This window comes from Callionymus lyra, chromosome 4 (genome assembly GCF_982586985.1).
Source record: "Callionymus lyra chromosome 4, fCalLyr1.hap1.1, whole genome shotgun sequence".
Classification (NCBI taxonomy): Eukaryota; Metazoa; Chordata; class Actinopteri; order Syngnathiformes; family Callionymidae; genus Callionymus; species Callionymus lyra.
The window spans coordinates 10,816,714-10,836,690 of record NC_141821.1 but is presented as its reverse complement, the minus strand read 5'-3'; the positions used below and the strand labels follow the sequence as shown (position 1 = coordinate 10,836,690).

At 37.7% G+C, this 19,977-nt stretch overlaps 1 protein-coding gene across 7 annotated transcripts in view; it reads left to right on the top strand.

Moving 5' to 3' along the window:
• The window catches only part of slc12a7b (solute carrier family 12 member 7b), a 51,953-nt gene that overhangs the window by 18,395 nt on the left and 13,581 nt on the right, over positions 1-19,977 (top strand). For 6 of the 7 annotated variants that reach the window (XR_015710881.1, XM_087788751.1, XM_087788750.1 and 3 more), the window contains exons 2-9: positions 8,626-8,720; positions 10,251-10,382; positions 10,876-11,022; positions 16,007-16,061; positions 16,196-16,326; positions 17,153-17,394; positions 18,502-18,713; positions 19,710-19,877. Coding sequence is in view for 6 of the 7 variants with exons in the window: in XM_087788751.1 (XP_087644877.1) it covers positions 8,626-8,720; positions 10,251-10,382; positions 10,876-11,022; positions 16,007-16,061; positions 16,196-16,326; positions 17,153-17,394; positions 18,502-18,713; positions 19,710-19,877 (1,182 nt within the window). In the remaining variant the exon portion in view is untranslated. Of the gene's footprint in view, positions 1-2,507; positions 2,578-8,625; positions 8,721-10,250; positions 10,383-10,875; positions 11,023-16,006; positions 16,062-16,195; positions 16,327-17,152; positions 17,395-18,501; positions 18,714-19,709; positions 19,878-19,977 lie in introns of those variants that run through there. The other variant, XM_087788752.1, reaches the window with a different exon arrangement.

The window sequence follows — 19,977 nt, the reverse complement described above, 5'->3', positions numbered from 1 at the left end:
ATAAACTTACATGTTTAATTGAAATATCTATGAAGATATATGAGATGAACAATGCATTCTTTTAGAAATGTTACCAGAAGTTAAAGTCATACTCATTTTATTCCAACTATTGTATATATTTGTGTTCCATTCTATTTCCGCAAACTAAAACATGACTTTAACTGGTCAAATTATTCTCTGCTGTCCTCTACACATACATCATCCATTAAATAACTGATGGCTTCATATACCTACAGAGTTTAGCGTCTCTGGTTTTCATCACTTGCAGTATATGTAAGCAACATGCATCTATAACGGAGGACATGTACTAAGATGATGCTGCTAAATCCTTTTAACGGTGATTTTATAGCTTCTCTTTAAGCTGCACTCACACATCTGTCGGTGTCATGATGCAGTACATGATGGTCAGTTGATCTTCACGCACATCTGCCGTGGTGTGGGCGGGTCGACCCTTCTGTAGTCACACTTCTAGATGTTCTCCGTAGAAGAAGGTCAAATGACATCATGGCCACAAGTGGTAATGACTGGTCAAAACTGATATTTGAGTCGGTTGTTCCACTGGCTTTTTTCCATGGTCCAGTATTGCCGACGAAGGACGCAAAGTCAGACGAACGGAAGTGCAAAGAGTCTGACGTTCTATAAGATCTTTAACCCTCGACGGACTGGCTGCGGGGTTTTATAAAAAGGTCAAGATTAGCCTAATCTGTTAACATGATTAGCACTTGGCATCTCGTGTTCCTTGAAAGAGCAGAAGAATAATGATGAGAATTGACAAAGGTGAGATAATTGAGCCGTTCAATGGAAGCGAAGATGCACTTCTAAATCTAGAAGAAGGTCAAGGTCAACTTGATACTTTACATCATCAATGATCACTGTCGCTTAAGTAGTTTTGTGTAGTCTGGTGTGATGATGCATTCAGAAAGAAAATAAGTACATTTTGTGTTGATTTTTTTGTGCGTTTGTCAGTTTCTTTAACTTTGATTCAAAATGCTTGTCAAGCAAGAATTATTGATGATGAGAGGACATGTGTTCAGAGTAAAATATTAATTTCTCTTGTTCACATTCTTGATATAACAAAATAATGTTGTTTGGGAGTTTTTCCAGTAATGCCATTAATTTGTTCCTTTCTTCTCAATATATATTTTTTGTATTTTGAAGAAGAAAATATGTACCAAAAAATCGGTATTTATAGAATATTTACACTTTTGGTGTAGAGTTAATTGTTCAAGATCTATATATAAATAAATATTATTTTATTTAAATATGTGTTTAGTCCATATTAAAAATCTATATGTGAAAAAAAGGTTATGTTTAAAATAAATTAGATGATTGTATTCATGTTGTCACATCAACAATGCAATGTTTGATTTTTTGTTGTTGTTTACATTACACATTTATTTACGATTTTTTAACATAAGAATACTATTATTATTTTTATTTTTTTTGCTTAAGATGTAAGGCGAAGGCCTGTAATAAATGATATAAATTTGCATTTGCGTGGCAATTTACTTGCTTTATTTTTGCTTTTTTAAAACGTTGTCATTTTTATTTCCCAGTTATTTAAAAACCTGCACATTTAATTTCATGTAAATATTTCAAATAATACTCTTAATTATTTATTTTTCAAATGTTCCCCTATTTATGTTAGAAACAAAGAATAGAAGATGTTGAATCACATAATGAGAGAAGGGTTAAAATAAATCGGTATAGAGTGAGAGGAAAACAAGATATAATGAAAACATTTTCAAAAGATTTAACAGTGTTATTGACTTTATTAAGATTATAAAAGCTAAAGTATTTCTATATTTTTAAATGTTTTTATGTCTGAGCTGTCGGGTGTTAACTGTGCAGCATCAGAGACATTGTGCCGTTTTGTCTGCAGCAGGTCAATCGTACCCTGAGGTCAGTAAAAAAGGTCAGATGGCAAATAAGACTGTTCACTCAAGCGGCACTTTCGCTTAGGAAAGGAAAACTTGTATTGATTATAGATGATTTACAGGAGGTTTACTCGTGTGTGGCGCTAAAAAGCGCCTCAAGCTCCGGGAGAATAAGAAACGATAACAGTCGTACAATAATATCCATTCTTTGTTCAGCACATTCACTGTACCTGTCCTTCGTCTAAGGCCATCTGTATCCCCGGCTGACTTGACTCCTCCCACTTTGTCTTTATGTGTGTGCGTGTGCCAGCTTTCACTGATGCAGCTTCAAGTTTGTGTGTGTGTGTGTGTGTGTGTGTGTGTGTGCGAGCCAGAGTAGAACGCTTGACAGAAGTGCACATGTCCATGTGTAGGGGGAGCGCTGTGTGATGCATGGGTTGGCTGCTGTCGCTGACATCGTCACTGCAGGCCACTTCCAACACACACACCTACACACCTACACACACTGTCACAAAAATAGCTGATCCTCACATTATCCACACGGCACAAGCAGCATTCCTGACTTCTGCACCTCACTGGCAATATCTCTGGACTTTTTGGACCCCCGGTTGCTTGGACCGCCCCCCCACCCCTTTCCCTTCCTGACCCCACTTTGACCTGCTCCCCGAGATGGAGCCGAAGGGAGCGTCTCGGCGGAAAGGTAAGTTCATCCCACCCTCATTTTTATTATCTTTAAGATTGGACTCAATTGTGAGGCGGCTAATGGTCGTAGTGGTGGATTGACGTACATCATTCTTGGGGTCACCCTCCGTGACATCAACAGAGAGAGCTTTTTCCGCTTCAGTCCCGCAAAAGTTGAATCGGTCTACGTGTTTCCGCTTTAAAGTGAGGTTGAAGTTGATTTTTTTTTTTGAGCAAGGGCATGTGGGAATCGCATCATGTTCTTTATCCCGGTTCCGCTGCCCGTCCTGTCTCTGTACGACGAGCGCTAACTCCGACGGCGTTAGGCAGCTTACAGCATCGTCACAGTGCGCAGCTTAGCAGTTATAAATAGGATTCATCAGGCATTTATTACCACAATGACGGAGAGCCTGAGCACATCCCAGAATGTTGTTTAAACCCGACGGTGAGCAGGCAGAGTTTAGAGGCCGAAGATTGAGATCAAGAAAGTGTGTATCGGAAAAGCGTCACGGATGAAACTGCTTCGTAGACAAATGGGTGCTTAAAAAAACGAATGACTGTAATAACATTTGTAAACGTGTTCATTATTGTATCAACTTGTGCGCACAACAGATCCTGTACAGCCAATGTACTGCATCAGATTGACCTTCAATGCTACGTGATGTTAGTAGCTTAAATGTGTTGTAAAGGAGGGATAGCAAGGTCTCTGTTATAAATGGACCTGACCTTAAGGGTCAAATCTGATGTGGCCGCCCGGATCAAAACAGAACCACATCAAAATCTCAAAACAAGACGTCGATGTGCTGAGGAAGATGTTGTGCTTGAGATAACACAAGAGACAGATTTGTATTTTTTTTATGGCAAACGCGGAGATAATTGCGATCAATCCAGGCTCAGAGAAAGGAAATGTATTCCTGCTGAGAACTTTGACATTTTTGTTTGGCCCTCAACTTAGACTTCTAATGGATTTTGACCCCTGGCTTTAGACGTCGGGCACAAACTAACTACCAATTCATGGGACCAATATCTTCTTCTACTTCTTAGGAAGAGGTCTCGATGGATTCCTCTTCACAAACTGTGGTTCAGGTTCATAGATCACCACGGATTTAAATGAGGACCTTCAGCGTCTGGCAGATGGAAGAGAGATGACGCTGAAGATGTGGCATCGACTCCTCCGGACTAATGGACCATTGACTCATTTTATTTTTTTGAATCACACTTTAGCCGTCTTTGCTTATAGGGGATTTGTGGTAGTGGCAGGTCAAGAGAATCCCACTCCCTTATGTAAGGATGTCTGATGTATAGAAAGCAGCTTATCCCTCCATACATGCTCGTAAAAGCTTCAACCTATGTTCACGCTACGTCTTTAACTGAAGCTCAGTCTGCATGAAACATATATTTCTCTATCTTGTTAAATGATTCTCTTGGAGGTCGAATCGTGAGCCGAATCCATGTAGCTTGTTTTCTATCATTAGCAATGAGGACGGTGCTGTCTAACTGCTACAGAACATTCCTTCTCTTTACCCTGATAGTGTTTCTCAGTTGCACTAGATATTCCATTGCTTTTGGCTGAGAACCAAGGACACAAAATTAAAGGTGTTTAGATGTAAATCTATTCTATCCAGGCTGAGGATTTGAAGCACTGAAGGTAACTCGGACCTTGATGAAACTATTGATTTGACTGCTTTCCTTTGACATGATCACTTATAATCTATTTAATCTTGAAAATGATGACTTTAGGAACTACTGATGGCTTTTTTTTTTAAGATACTAGAATTACTCAGAGCATGTAGGAAGAAAAGGTATATTCTTTCAGGCATGAATAGAAGCGATCAACAAGGTCATTGAACTTGTTGTAGCACAGAGAGTTTATCCTCCTTACTTACACGTCTGTGCTTTTTAGCAATCGCTCATTTATCAGCCACACCAGCACTTGTATATACTGTAGCAGTACATGATAAACCAATCTGGATTTTGAAATTATCCCTAGATTGTGTCTATTGAGTAAATGAATGAATGTCCTTCTCTTGAAAAACAATATCTATCTGGAATTTCATACTTTTTCTTGTCACTTGTGCTATTGTTAGCAGGAACAAATACATCAGTCCATTAGATGTCACATTTATTTCATACCAAATTGATCACTGCAGACTATTAACCAGTTGTATAGCTTGACAAAAATAAAAAAGTTATACATTATTTATCCATGTATTCATTATTGTTTGTTTGAATGGATGTATCATTGCTGATGAGCAAAGGATGTCTCCTCAGGTTGATCAATAAAGTATCTATCGAACAAATATGGCACCATTTGATTGATCGCAATTTCCATTTTTACATAGTGAGATCATTTTCAAATGTTCAGGTAGTCTGCAGATGTGATGATGGACCACTCGGGTCTCTTTGGACTTAGTGTAATATTGTAACTTTGCCTACCATAGATATAGGCAGTGATAAAGTTACCTGATCGAAAGCCTCATCTTAAGCATTAAATACATCACTTTAATGCGGTTTTCTATTTTTAATTCTCAGTATAACAACACAGCATTAACATTGTATATCTTTATCACTGTATGAAATGATTTAACGTGTAAATTAAGTTCTGTATAATATCATTTTTTATGTTGTTCAATATGCAAACCTTGCCTCAGCTTTTAGTCATTTGCACTTTATCTCTTTGCACTTTATTTACACTTTCTATTTCTTGCTTTTATGAAACTTGCTGTAACTTCTATTGTCTGCTGTGTACTGGGAATCAAATTTTTGAAGGATATCCCCAGAGGGATTAAAAGTCTATCATCAAGTGTGACGTTGATATGAGGCCATTGTTTTTTTTCTCTTTAAACTACTTTAGATCATCTCTCCATGGACCAATGTCCTCTCACACATGTTTACACTCAAACTGACCATCAGACCTTTTCAAAGCTCACCGCATTTTTCAGCTGTTTTGTAACCTTCTGTTTCTCGATCTGTGATCCTGGACTTCAGTGGGAGGTTTGTTACATCACAAGCCAGATATGGGGGTTTGTCAACGCAACAGGAGACGAGGCTTGTGGAAAACCCGATTTGGGAATTTCAATTTCATTTAAAAGAACTAGCGCTGACCCAAATAATTTTGATCTGAAATAACAGGAAGGGGAATAGAATACAGAGTAGTTCATATTATGTATATCATTTCTGAGTTTAAACCCTTAAAGTAACTAGTTCTGACCATTAAACTGGTCAATGATTCTAAATAAATGTCCTGGAATTTAAACCACTAAAGCATTCTTGGTAGTGTTTTTCTTCCTTTTTCTTTTATAATTTTAAAGTAATATTGTTTGTTTTGTAGATTAAAAATGATCTGTTATTGTCTATGTAAACATTTTCTGTAATTTAATATGTAAATGTACTTCATAGTAACGTAGTTTGTATGAAATATACTATGAAGAATCATTTTATGGAATGTCAGTCAAAATGTATTAAACTAAACTGTAATTTTGAAGAATTTTTAAGTTTCAATTTGGCGATTTTTGCGCAAGCCTGTTTCGTGAGACGTAAAATTGGAGAAAAGCAGCGACACATCATTTCCTTGGGATGAAAATAGTAATACCTTTTTTACTAAAAACGCTTTTGGAGCCTTTCGTCTATTCGTCTACCAATAACTACTTCTAACCTCAATAGTTTCTATACATCGAGACATTTCTAATCCTTGTCGTAAAGAACATATGAGCTGGTGTTATTCGCTGAAGCTGGTGAGTGTATGTGAAATGTATATAACAACCAATGTTCAGCGCGGCACTTTAGATGCTGACACCTTGACACTTGCTGTCCTTCACTAAATAACCTTTAGTCGGCTCTGGAATGACCGACCTTGCTCGTCAATACTTTCCACTTTTACATGTAGTAGCCTCAGCATTGTACATAATGATAATAAACATCATATTTATATAGTGCTTTTTGGGGGAGGCTTGAAGACGCTTTACAACCTGACGTGACTAGATATATCTTGAAGATCCGAGGTCCTTGTGTAGATTCTTCATACTGGACACTGGAGCTGAAGCTGTTGTGGTTTTTGAGTGTCTTCAAGTGAGAGAATATATTAAAAGTCTTCCCTCTTTAATTGAATGTTCTACTCACTTCCGGGCCTGACGTCAAATCCTCCTTACGCGCCGTCTTAATGGAGCGGCAGCACCGCCCGACTCGGAAGCGTCGAGGCCAGTTTTAGCCGACCGACCATAAAGAGGATTTGCTGGTGTCATTTAAGACAATGATTATCTGCGCAGAGGGCCGAACCCGTCAGATACCAACGCTGCCTCCATCACAGCCAGAGTGCCAGTCCATTCTCCGTTTTCCTTTTGAGCAAAGTGTCTTTGCCCGTGATGGAGCGGCTGCACTGTTTTTACCTTCTAAAGAGCCACACAAGGACATGATGACTTTCCTATGATTACCAGCAGGCTAAGCTGCGCCACAAGCCTCTTATTCCCACTGCAGCTGGATCAGGCACTAAAAGTTAGACGTGAAATCCCCTCTCGAGCCCATGCCTCGCGATGATGAATGACCACCGGACAAGAAGAGCCCATTTTCACTGAATCACCCGTTTAAAGATAACTTGACTTTGACAACAGAGGTGACAATGACGAAGGTTTTCTGCACTCGATGGTGTCGGACAATGCTGTTAAGATCACAATAAATAACTTAATCGTCCGTTAAATACTGCAGCAGAAAGTCCAAACATTCCCTTTTGAAGGTAAATGTTTTGAAAAGTTGCTGGACCTCATGTTTGTCCTTCTGTACATGTTTGTGACCCAGACCCACTCAAGGAATACATGTTAAGAAGAAACATTTTCATTGAAGAAATTTTAAATTTAGATACAACATCTAGACAATATGTGTATAGACCTAGCTTGTTTAAAAGGGACTATTTATGGTAATTACATTTAAAATCAAGTGTATGCTTCTTCTGATGTAAAGTTGCACTTATGAACCATTCCATGTTCTATCATGATTTAAACTGATGGTTATTGTTGTTACTTTTTATGTCATTTATAAAATACAATAAGAAATGTTTGGCAAGGCGGTCAGTCAACATAATAACTTCACACCGACGCCCATCAACATGTCACAACCTTGCTAGGAAAACAAATTGGTTTTGGTTCCCTGTGAATGAAATGGAGTAACATTTTCTTTAGTGCTGACAGAGCAAATTCGATCATGTCAAATGGTATCACAAGTCAAGGGAGTGAGCAGCATTCATGGCAGTGTTGGTGAATAATAGCTCATGTAGATTTAAGAAGAAAAAGAGTTTCGAAATGGTGATCGATCATTCATTCATTCACTTTCTACCGTTGTTAATGTCTAGAGTTATTTCTGGTAGAGCTGCTAAAATATCTAAAGATTATTTAATTGTTAACAACTAGCAAAAAAAATCCTCTTATGACATTGTAATTTCATTTAAAAGGAAGTAAAAACATTTTGTTTTAACTGACTGTTGATTACTTAATACACTTTTAAACTTGAATAAAGAAACTTGACTTTATTGTTAATATGATTAGCCTTTGTTTGAAAGGGTTTAAAATTGTCGCTTAATAAAGATCAGTCATATTTTATTGTAAAATAAAAAGGATTTTATCAATTGACAGTCTTTGTATTTGACCAATTCTTTATGACGCTCATTAAACGTTTCCTTGTTAACTTTGTTAAACAGAATTCATGATTATATGATTAAAATATCCCATTTAAAATCACATTTATCGTCTTTCACAAATATTGTGATTAGGTCAGAACTTGTATTTAAAATCTATATCCAAAAAATCTAGAATCTGCAAAATCAATTTTAATTGTATATGTGCTTAAAGACCTTTTTGTTTGGAATCAGAAAATACATGTAAATGTTTAATATGTCATTTTGCTTCCCAAATCTTGCACATAACATGTTACTGTCATTTTATTTTTTCCATTTAAATGAAGAACTTTCTCTTTGACTGTCCATCATTATGAGCCTTTGTCGCTTCCCTTTTTGTTGGTTTATAACAATGGATGGTCCTACGATAGACCCGAAGGTGATCATTGGTCTTTGTTCCTCCAGGTGATGGCGTCCCAAAAGAAAACAGTCCCTTCATCAACAACACCGACAACGACAAGGGAAACAGCTATGATGGCACAAACATGGCACTTTTTGAGGTAAAATTAACCGATTTAGAAAAAGATTGATTTTTATTTTAATAATGTTTTCCTGCTTCTTAGGTTTTTAAGTAGCCGCTTCAGTCCATGCAGTATTTTCAAAGCATCATACTTCACCAGGGGGTTAAAAAAAAAAGCAATTTAATATGAAAGAGTAAAAGAGAAGTAAACTTCCACAAGATAATTAAAATGTTTTTAAAGAAAAAAATCTGTGTGAGTGAGTCAGAGGACATTGAAGGTCAGAGCTGTGAAGTCGTAAAAAAAAAGAAAAAAAAGATGAACTTTCACAACATAAGAAAAGAAAAAGACTCGAACTCGACCAGATCAACAACCTCACTGACACACGGCTCAGTAGAGCTGGAGCCGCTCGGTGTTGGATCTATTCCAGGAGATTTGAGCTGGACTTGGCAGACCTCTGTGCTCGGAGGCCACTGACCTTTGTATAGAATCAATTAATTTCCACGTACTTGCCACGCTCTTGAAATGGATCCAGCCATGCTGTTCCATCGCCAGTTTAAGAGCCAGAGTTTACACTTTTAATTGACTTACAAATTAGATTAATAGTTCTTTTTTTTGATAAATTTTTTTTAAAGATAAATAAAACTTTCATGAGTATTTAAGAATTCAAAAAACACATATTGTTCACATGACACACATGCGATCAATACAAGTCAGCATTCACTAACATCAATAAAAAATAAGTCATAACAACATGACTTTAAGTATGAAGTAAATATTACGCTGAGTGAAAAATAAAAGGATGAAAAAGGGACAGAAATAATACAAACTTTTCTTATTTCTGCTCATTTTTAATATATATAAAAATATCTTGTTTTAATGTCTTAAAATAGATTGATTACAGTAAAGAATTGTTGGATTTCAGTTGAAAATTATTCGATTAGAGATCAAAATTGATGAGAGTTTAAAATTGTTTGATTACAGTAAATAATTTTTGGATTACAGTTTAAATTTCTTTTATTATAGTTGAAAAATGTTGGATTACAGTTCAGAATTGTTTTATTTCATTTAAAATTATTTGATGAGAGTTTAAAATTGATTGATATTAGTTGAAAATTATTTTATTTGAAAATTGTTTGATTATAATTTTTTAATTGTTTGATTATAGTTGAAAATTGTTTAATTACAGATAGAAATAGTTTTAATAACAATCAGAAATACTTTGATCACAGTTGTAAAAGTAACAGGTGGGAATTCTGCATGTAAGTACACTTGTATGGTGTATACAAAACCAAAATTTGCTATTGTTGTACAATTATATAAAACGTAAAAAAAAAACTTTGGGTCAATGTTAAGTAAACAATGAGATTTAAATTATAAAATTTTAAAAACAACCACATTTGCTACTGTACAAGCATCTCAAAATAAATTAATGACTCAGCTTATCTTGTATTTCGCAAGATTTACTCATGTTGATGAGGTTTAAATTTTGTAAAGGCCTTGGATTAAGAGAAATAGGTCCGGTCAAAAGTTGAAGTGTCTGCATGTGACGCCATCCCATCTGTTTTGCAGGAGGAGATGGACAGCAATCCCATGGTGTCGTCGCTCCTCAACAAACTTGCGAATTACACCAATCTAACACAGGGGGCGCAAGACCACGAAGAGGCAGACGATGAGGAGGAGCCCAAAAAGAAAGCTGTCAAGGTATCCATATCACTTGCAAAAAAATAATTTAAAAACTAGACAAATTTTTGTTGACTTTATTACCATTAGGCAAAATAATTTTTGCAAGGAAATGTTTGTTTTTTTGCTGACAACTGAGCAGCATTAGGACCTGTAATGTCATTTATCACAAGGTATTTTCCATATAAAGCTCATGTTTGAACTTTGACCTTTGATGGGAGGAATATCTGAGGTTGTTGTAGGTGTTTCACTTACTTTTTCAAATTAAATCTGTCACATCTAGATCCAGAGAAAAGGTTAAACAATATATTTAGGTTTTTTTTCCATTCCGAGCTAATTTTGTTCAGTGTAGGTTAAATGAATATTGTGTGTGGTTATAATGGACGGGTGTCTGGAGACACAAACAATTGTGTTTAAAGTGACCATTAGATACATTTAAATCTTATGTTGTAGCTTCTGCAGGTGTGTGGAACTGCTCTTATAGAGTTGCTAATGTTTATGTTTTCTCTTCCAGAGCCCTCAGATGGGAACCTTCATGGGCGTCTACCTGCCCTGCCTTCAGAACATTCTGGGGGTCATCCTATTTCTCCGCCTTACCTGGATCGTCGGCACAGCTGGCATCTTGGAATCACTGGCTATTGTCGGCTTGTGCTGCTCCTGTGTGAGTGCTCAGAACACATATTCACTATTTTATCAAAATTCATAAGAAGTGGATGGTCAGGAAGTAACGTTTGGTGACAAAATAATACGCTCTAGATGGTGAACAAATATAGAAATAGGGTCATATTTGTTTTTGAGGTTTGACTCCAACCCCAACTGTGAATGGATGCAAACATGGCTGTGTAAGTACAGAACATGCTTGCCCTGTCGCCTGTTGATGACATCACAGGATTATATTGACTCTTTAATTATGCACTTCAAGTTAACTTTATGAAATCATTTTTTGTGAACATGAAACATTAATATCCACAAGAATAAATAGGTGGATAGGTGGATAGATGTATGGATGGATTGATTCGGGAAATTAAGTAAATATAAACTGTTTTTGCATTTTATTGATTTTTATTTAAAATGTATCATTCTATAAAATGTGGTTTTGGCTGCTTAAATGATAATTTGTTACCACAAAAAAAAAAAACACAGTCAGCAAGTGCCGGATCGCTTCACTGCAACTTCCTGTTTGGTTAACTGCTTGTCCTAGTCAGCCAATCACAGAGCATGATGTGAGCACGTTCTGTAAACAAACTGCTGTGAAGGTAGAATGGAAGAATATAATATAAACCATGGATAAGAACGGGTTCAAATCCGAAAGTGCTACTGATGCTACGTGATATTAGCCATGTTCACGCTCTCCTGTTCTCAGGTTAAAGGTCATTGTTACAGCAGAACCAACAGTGCCGACTATAAAATGTTCTCTGAAACACAGATTACCCTTTTTTGTATTGATGACGATGCTTCATGTAGAATCTAGGTTTGAGAATTAGGACTTTCTATATTCGATTGGTCTGTTTATTGTTTTCTTGACGCCTTCAAACTAATTTACATAGAATACATATGTATTACTTTTCCTCAAATCCTACAAAAAAATGTGGTTTAATATTGTGATGAGGAGAAAAAAATATTATCTCCCAGCTTGTTCAGGAGGTCGTGCTTTGATTCCATCAAAGAGTTATTACATAGCGTGAAAGATTACGTTCTAATCTACTTCATCCACACATATCAGGCATTAAAGATCCATTAACAAATGAGAGTTAAGAAGATTTCTGCATCCATGAGTATGTGGTAGAATCTTCATCTACAGTAATCCAGAACACATGTTGCATCACAAATAGTCACGAGTGACCAGTTGGTTTACACATGGCCCGGGATCATGGCTATCTTTAGAGCGGTCACTTCCTGTTGGGTTGGAGGAGAATCATCAAATGGTACCTGGTGATCCTGACATCTGTGTCGGACGTGGAGCAGACAATGGATTAGTTCAGCTTCATCAGGAGAGTAGAACCAGCCGTGCATGTGTTCACAACTGAATGATTTTGATTGGATCATGACTTTAGTTCATCCTCCAAAATAGAGCTTTTAGGCAACAGGTTTACATCTTCACAGATAGAAAAAGGCGAACCAGCTCAGATGTGTTCTGTCTGGAAAGTTGTCGTTTGTATCCTAAAGTGATCCACAACCTTCATTTTAAAAGGTTGCACACCCAACATTTATGTTCATGATGATCTCGATGTTGTCACCTATAATTATGCCAGTGTTTAATCTTAGATAAGGTCTGCGAGTCAACAGTTTAGCAAAAGACTACTTGTAAGAGTGAAACTATCAAGAGGAACCAGGGAATGTTTGATAAAATTGAAAATAATTGTTTGATATTGAGTCTCCGAGAATGAAAGGACAATATACCAAAGAGGCAACTTGTAAACAGAAAACTATAAAGTTGGAGATAAAAAAAAAACTCTGGAACAGGGTGTTCAAACTAAATCACATAAGTGGCCATAATCTTTTAGTAGTCGAACATTATGTAGAATCTAAATGAGTCTCACTTATTGATCATTACTATTATTATTTTTATTATTGTTTGCTTTGATTGTTGCTGCCAGTAACATAATATAGATGGATGGATAGATGGATAGATGGATAGATGGATAGATGGATGGATAGATGGATGGATGGATGGATAGAAGGATGGGTATATGGATGGATGGATGGATGGATGGATGGATGGATGGATGGATGGATGGATAGAAGGATGGGTAGATGGATGGATGGATAGATGGATAGATGGAAGGATAGATGAATGTATGGCTAGATAGATGGATGGATGGATGGATGAATGGATAGATAGAAGGATATATGGATAGATAGATGGATGGATGAATGGATAGATAGAAGGATATATGGATAGATGGATAGATGGATGGATGGATGGAAGGATATATGGATGGATAGATGGATAGACAGAAGGATATATGGATAGATAGAAGGATATATGGATAGAAGGATATATGGATAGATGGATGGATAAATAGATGGATAGAAGGATGGATAGATAGATGATAGATAGAAGGATAGATGGATAGATAGATGGATGGATGGATAAATAGACGGATCGTTGGATAGATGGATAGATGGATGGATGATGGATAAACTATTCCTCTTCTACTTAATTGTTGAGGTTAGTGCAGGCAGCAAAAGGCCATTTTTATTTTAGCTTTGATTTTACAGTTAAAATGAAACATATTTGTAAAATAACCCATAAAGTTAGACAAATATGGCTCAAATTCACGGTGAAACAAGTCTAAAATCCACAAATCCTTAAACAACGACAGGATTGAAGAGACCCCTGCTCTTAAATAAACATTGAGTTCGGCCCCGGCCGTTAAAAGAGGGAAGCCAAACGTATTTATTAGGGATATCGCACGAACAGACGTGACCTATCCGGCCCGAGTCATGGCGAGCTGCTTCTAATTGATTGAGCCCTCGCTGCATCACTGATGTTACGCAACGCTGCAGCGAAGAGATTAGTGGAGATTAATCGTCTTCTTTGGCCACATCTACACTCTGACACGAGTCTCACCGCGTTGTTGTAAAACATTAAACGCACGACACGCTCCAGATATTTTCATCTTGAACGTGTGGAATGGTTTCAAATCAACCAAAAGGCTTTTAACATTTTTCTATGCCGTGATGTTATGTCGTTCAATTCGTATGGTCGTGGTTATGCTAGGTTAAGTAACCTCTTGTTACAGCTGGTTCATCCAGGTTCTGCTGAATTCATTGTTTTATTTTTATTCAAAATGAGCCTTACGTGTGAGCTCTGGGAAGAAATCAGAGTGAAATAATGCCACTTGTTCAATGAAGTATTTGACTAATAAATCAAAGTAACCTTTGACTCGGCTTTTAAAACATTTACAACTTTTCTCCCAATTGACTTCATCACCAGTAACAACATTTTGGACCTTAATTGACTATTATTTTGTAAATTGTTCAGGAACTACTGAATATTTATTGTTTATAAAAATGTGCCGCCAACTACTGCTTCCTGTCACCTGAGTTAAGGTGAAGAGTAGGTTACGCATTATGACTTTAGCTTACCGTGGACGGGTAAAATTAACAGCTAATTGGCTTTTCTCCAGATTGTCTGTCACTTTAAACCAGAGGACAGGAGGTCCATCTGACCATGTACGGTCACAGACTTCCTGTCCCATGTTATTGACACCTTCCTTCCGACCCGGTCTAGGTCGACCCTCCTCTACGTCCTCAGATAAACATAGTCTACCAGCTTCTCTGCGAGTCGATCATGTCAAAGCCGGTGATGGATGGTTTTAAATGAGTCGGCAGTTTTTTTGCTTCACAATTAGAATACTTTAATAAGCGAATAGATGATTTGATGAAACTTTAATATTTTATTTATAAATCATAAAGATGACGGATGAGATCGAAGGACAATCTTTTAATGTTGATGCTCCAGGATAGAAGTTAATAATCACAACAATAACTACTTGGACTGGATATTCGGCGATAAGATCAATACTAAGTGTAATTGCCTTATTCTATTCTATAAGGTAAGGTAAAACTTTGGCGTTGGTTACGCTTTTTCACCAGTGTTTCGGACAGGAATTGACAAAAGGAAGAGAGGGTGACAGAATCGGCAAGATTTATGGGTTTTATTGCATCACATGATCACCACGATACCGTCATAATGCCACCTAAATAACAGGAAAACATTGAGTCATATATATACAGTCGTATGTCTCCAGATGTGTCCTTACAAGACGGTATTATAAGTGAAAATTACACAGAACATTAGTTATAATAATTTGGCAAAAACATAATTCAGGATAACAACCAAATATATTTCAAACACATCCCTGCTTCAACATCCTCACTATTGTAACCATGACTCTGTGTTGGTTACTACTGGCAACAACTGGTGGGGGACAGGTGTCAAATTGGTCCAGAAAAGGGCTGAGCCAGTGCAGGTTTTGGATCCAACCGGTCAAGCACATTATAGTTGAACCAATCAGGCGTCTGAAGACAGTAATCAATTATTAACAGTGGGTGTTGCTTGTTTAAGCCGACACCTGATTCGTTAACTCATGTGGGCTTGACTGGTTGGAACAAAAACCTGTAACGTCTCGGCCCTTTTCTGGACCAGTTTGACACCCCTGTGTTAAAGAGTGTTAGTACATGACGCAGGGAAGTGTCAAAAAGAAGATCTATGATGACCAGTTCAACGTTTAAATGCTTTATTGTAGAGAAAACTATATAAAATATACCAAACGCAAAATGGCCGCGGGTATAGCCTCACCAGATAATGAAAATAAAATGGCAAAATCTTCATTTTTCGGAGGGATCCGGTGTTGGTCGGATGTTTTGCCGTCTTTATTTTGGCTTTATTTCTCACCATCTGTACGATGCAACAAGCGATGAGGAAAATTACAAAAAGTACATGTTGCGTGTCGTCCCTACTTTATTTAACAACGATCCTGAATGTACTAACTTTTTCTCCTCCTTTAAATATTGCAACGGTGAATGCTTTCTCTGGTGCTGTATCGTTGAGAATATAAGTGCAACAGTGTTTGGTTTATTTGTCTTTCGTAAGTTCTGGTTTCATCACAGCTAACTTCCGTGCACTCTGTCCTCAGACCATGCTGACGGCTATATCCATGAGTGCAATTGCTACCAACGGTGTCGTCCCAGGTAAGATTCATGCTCAGAGTTTAACCGTCGCCCAGACGTATGTCGTAAAAGCACACAAGCCGGCGTCTTCTTGGACAAACATTTGAGCTTCTGTCACAGTAGAGTTGAACTCTAACTGTTGCTTCGATCCACAGCCGGAGGCTCCTACTACATGATCTCCAGATCTCTTGGTCCAGAGTTTGGTGGCGCCGTTGGTCTCTGCTTCTACCTAGGAACCACATTTGCCGGCTCCATGTACATCTTGGGTACTATAGAGATTCTGCTGGTGAGGGAAACAAAAGGAACTGAATCCCTTTTTACAAGCATGTGAATGTATTGGTACAGATTACTGTAGTATTTATGTACCAGCTTCTGGAATACACTGGAAACGAAAGCAGTACAGATTTTGGTGCTTCATTTCAGTTTTATGTATTTAAAACTTTAACAAAAACAGATTAGGAACACCAACTCTCTCTGTAGTCACCTGGCAAAAGCCCTCACACAATTTATTCCCAAAGTAATACTTACAAAATGCAAAATAGTACATTATTTAGGATTGAATATCTCTTAAATAAATCCAGAATATATTTTTTTTAATTATTAAACGATATTGTGCCACTAATAAGGTTAATTAGAGAAGAGTTTCACAGTAATTCGGATTAAAGAAAGGAACACAGAATAAACATACCTTTATTATTGGACTGTTGTGAAGAAGAATCTGTCGAGAAAGTTAATCTCTTATTAACTGATGGAACCAAAACGGTTGTAATTGTCTAATAAAATGTTATTCAAAACTGTCAGTTGACAAACTAGCTCTTCATCCAACACTAGAATCAGAATCAGAATCCTTTATTTGTCCCGCGAGGGGAAATTCGGATCAACAACAGCAAGAGCAATATACCAAGAAAATAAAACACCCAGAAATAAAAATAATAAAAAGAAAAAAAAAAGAAAATCTAAATAGAATAGAAAATAAATCTGCACTATATTATATATTCACAATCATATTTACAAAAATAACAAGAAAGGTGCAGTTAAATAATAGTTGTTTACCTGCTGTTGTTTAGCTTCTAAGAACAAAATAAAGTTTGAATTAAACCTCTGTGCCGCAGACCTACATCGTGCCAAAGGCAGCCATCTTTGTGGCGGAGACGAAGGACGGCGAGGTGGCTGCTCTGCTCAACAACATGCGCGTGTACGGCACCTGCTGCCTCGCGCTCATGGCCATCGTGGTGTTCGTCGGCGTGAAGTACGTCAACAAACTGGCTCTGGTCTTCCTGGCCTGCGTCATTCTGTCCATCCTGGCCATCTACGCCGGCGTCATCAAGACCATCTTTGAACCCCCTGACTTCCCGTGAGTGGAGACTTTAGTGTTTGACGTCCCTGTTGTGTTTGTGTTACGTCTAACATTATAAAATCATCCTTCAATGGATTTTGGGGGATTTACTCGACCTTGTTATACCTTAGGTTTCCCCGGTCATGTGACCCCCAATGAAATGTTGATTCAATGAATTAATCAATATTTAATATCTCGCTTAGAAAACACACACACCACCAACACAAACACACACACCACCCCAACAAACAAACATACACCTTACCAAAGCAACATACACACACCACCCCAACACAGAACACAGAGACCACCCCAACACAGAAGCACACCACCCCAACATAGACCACCCCAACACAGAGCACTCAGATATCACCTCATAACAGAAACTAGCACACCACCCCAACACAGAGCACACAGACTACCTCATAACATAAACTAGCACACCACTCCAACACAGAGCACACAGACCACCTCATAACAGAAACTAGCACACCACCCCAACACAGAGCACTCAGACCACCTCATAACAGAAACTTGCACACCACCCCAACACAGAGCACACAGACCACCTCATAACATAAACTAGCACACCACTCCAACACAGACCACCCCAACACAGAAGCACACCAGCCCAACACAGACCTACCCAACACAGAGCACACAGACCACCTCATAACAGAAACTAGCACACCACCCCAACACAGAGCACACAGACCACCTCATAACAGAAACTAGCACACCACCCCAACACAGAGCAAACAGACCACCTCATAACAGAAACTAGCACACCACCCCAACACAGAGCACACAGACCACCTCATAACAGAAACTAGCACACCACCTGAACACAGAAACACACAAATTATTCAAACACAAAAAAACACACGCCACCCCAACCCCCGAGAAACAAACACAGCATTCAAATAAAACACTCACTGTGTCTTTTTGTATTTTCACCGTAGTTCTTCAACTTAATGCATTACTTAATGTTTGTGTTCATCTAAGAACCGTATAGAGTTTCATCATACAACACACTTGTTCACTTTCCACCATCAGTACCTTCACCTGCAGCTAAAGACCTGAGTGTCATGTGTATTCATGCCTGTGCTACTTTTGTCTTCTCAGCGTCTGCATGCTGGGGAATCGCACTCTACAGAACCGCGGCTTCGACAAGTGTCTTAAAACGGAGGTGATCGACAACATCACCGTCACCACGCAGCTGTGGGCGCTGTTCTGTGAGGGACCCGAGCTCAACGCCACCTGCAACGAGTACTTCGAAAACAACAACGTGACGCTGGTCCAGGGCATCCCCGGACTCATCAGCGGCGTCATCTCAGGTGACCGGATCAAAAGTGTAGTGATGATGTACGGTTAGAAGTGTCATATAAGATTCTGACAATGTCACTGGGAGAGTCATTGAAGTGGGAAAGTTAAAGATGGTGTGGACTTGAGAAGAGGAGAGGTACTGTTGGGGGTAGTTGTGTCAAGAAATGATTCAGCAATCACTTTTGTTGCACAATTATGTTTCATTACATTTCATTGACGTCGTCATTCAAACTAAGAAAAACTAGTTTTATCACTAACTTTCCTATTCCTGAGACACTTTCTTTCACCTCACCCTTTATTTCATCCCCTTTTATAGCTTTTTTGTTAATAATTGTTAAAACAAATAAAAAAAATTAACACACTATGTACAATACGCTATGTATTCTTTTACTTTACAACATTAAACAAAATGTTAAATGAGTGAATTTTGTTTTATGTTCTTTAAAATAACACGTTTCACTTCTGGGCTTTTCTTTTTCAAAAACTGACAAAAGGAAGCAAATGGAAGAAAGTAGAGTCCTATCATGTTTCTCAAAAATGGGGGAAAGGCTGTCCAACAAACTTTAAATCTGAAATGTAACTAACTTTCACAAAGTTTTCTGACATTCAATGATTGGGCCCAGATAGTGGTTTGCAAAGAAGCTTTTTAGTATCTTATGGGATTTTTATTTTTATTTTATTTTTTTATTGATTATTTTATTTTATTTTATTTTATTTTACTTTAGATTAAACAAATAAAATAAAAATAAAATAATCTAATTTAATCTTAAATTAATTTGTTTGGCATATACTGTATATATTATAAATATGTATAATTAATTTTTACTTTTTAAACTCTCATTCAGGAGTTATTGTAGTTTACCCTACACTAGTTTTATAAGCGTCTCAAATTATCTTATTTATTATATCGCTACATGGTTTGAACTGCATGCTCCAAGTCCAAATCCCAAATCTTGTTGGTTTTTTTTGCATTATTTTCTCATGCTCCTTTGGTTCACCTCCTCCAGAGAACATGTGGTCCGTGTACGGCCCTCTGGACCAGCTGGTGGAGGACAGCAGGATGTCTTCACTGCCTGGCAGTGACGCGGCGACGGACAAGTACCTGCCATACGTGGTCAACGACATCACCACCTTCTTCACCTTGCTGGTCGGCATCTACTTCCCGTCCGTCACCGGTGAGCACCTGCGACTAGTCGTGTGTCGATGAGGGTTTCATGATTATATTGTAATGTTTTCAGAGCACACTAGGTGGCGCTCTCCATTTAAAAGTAAGGT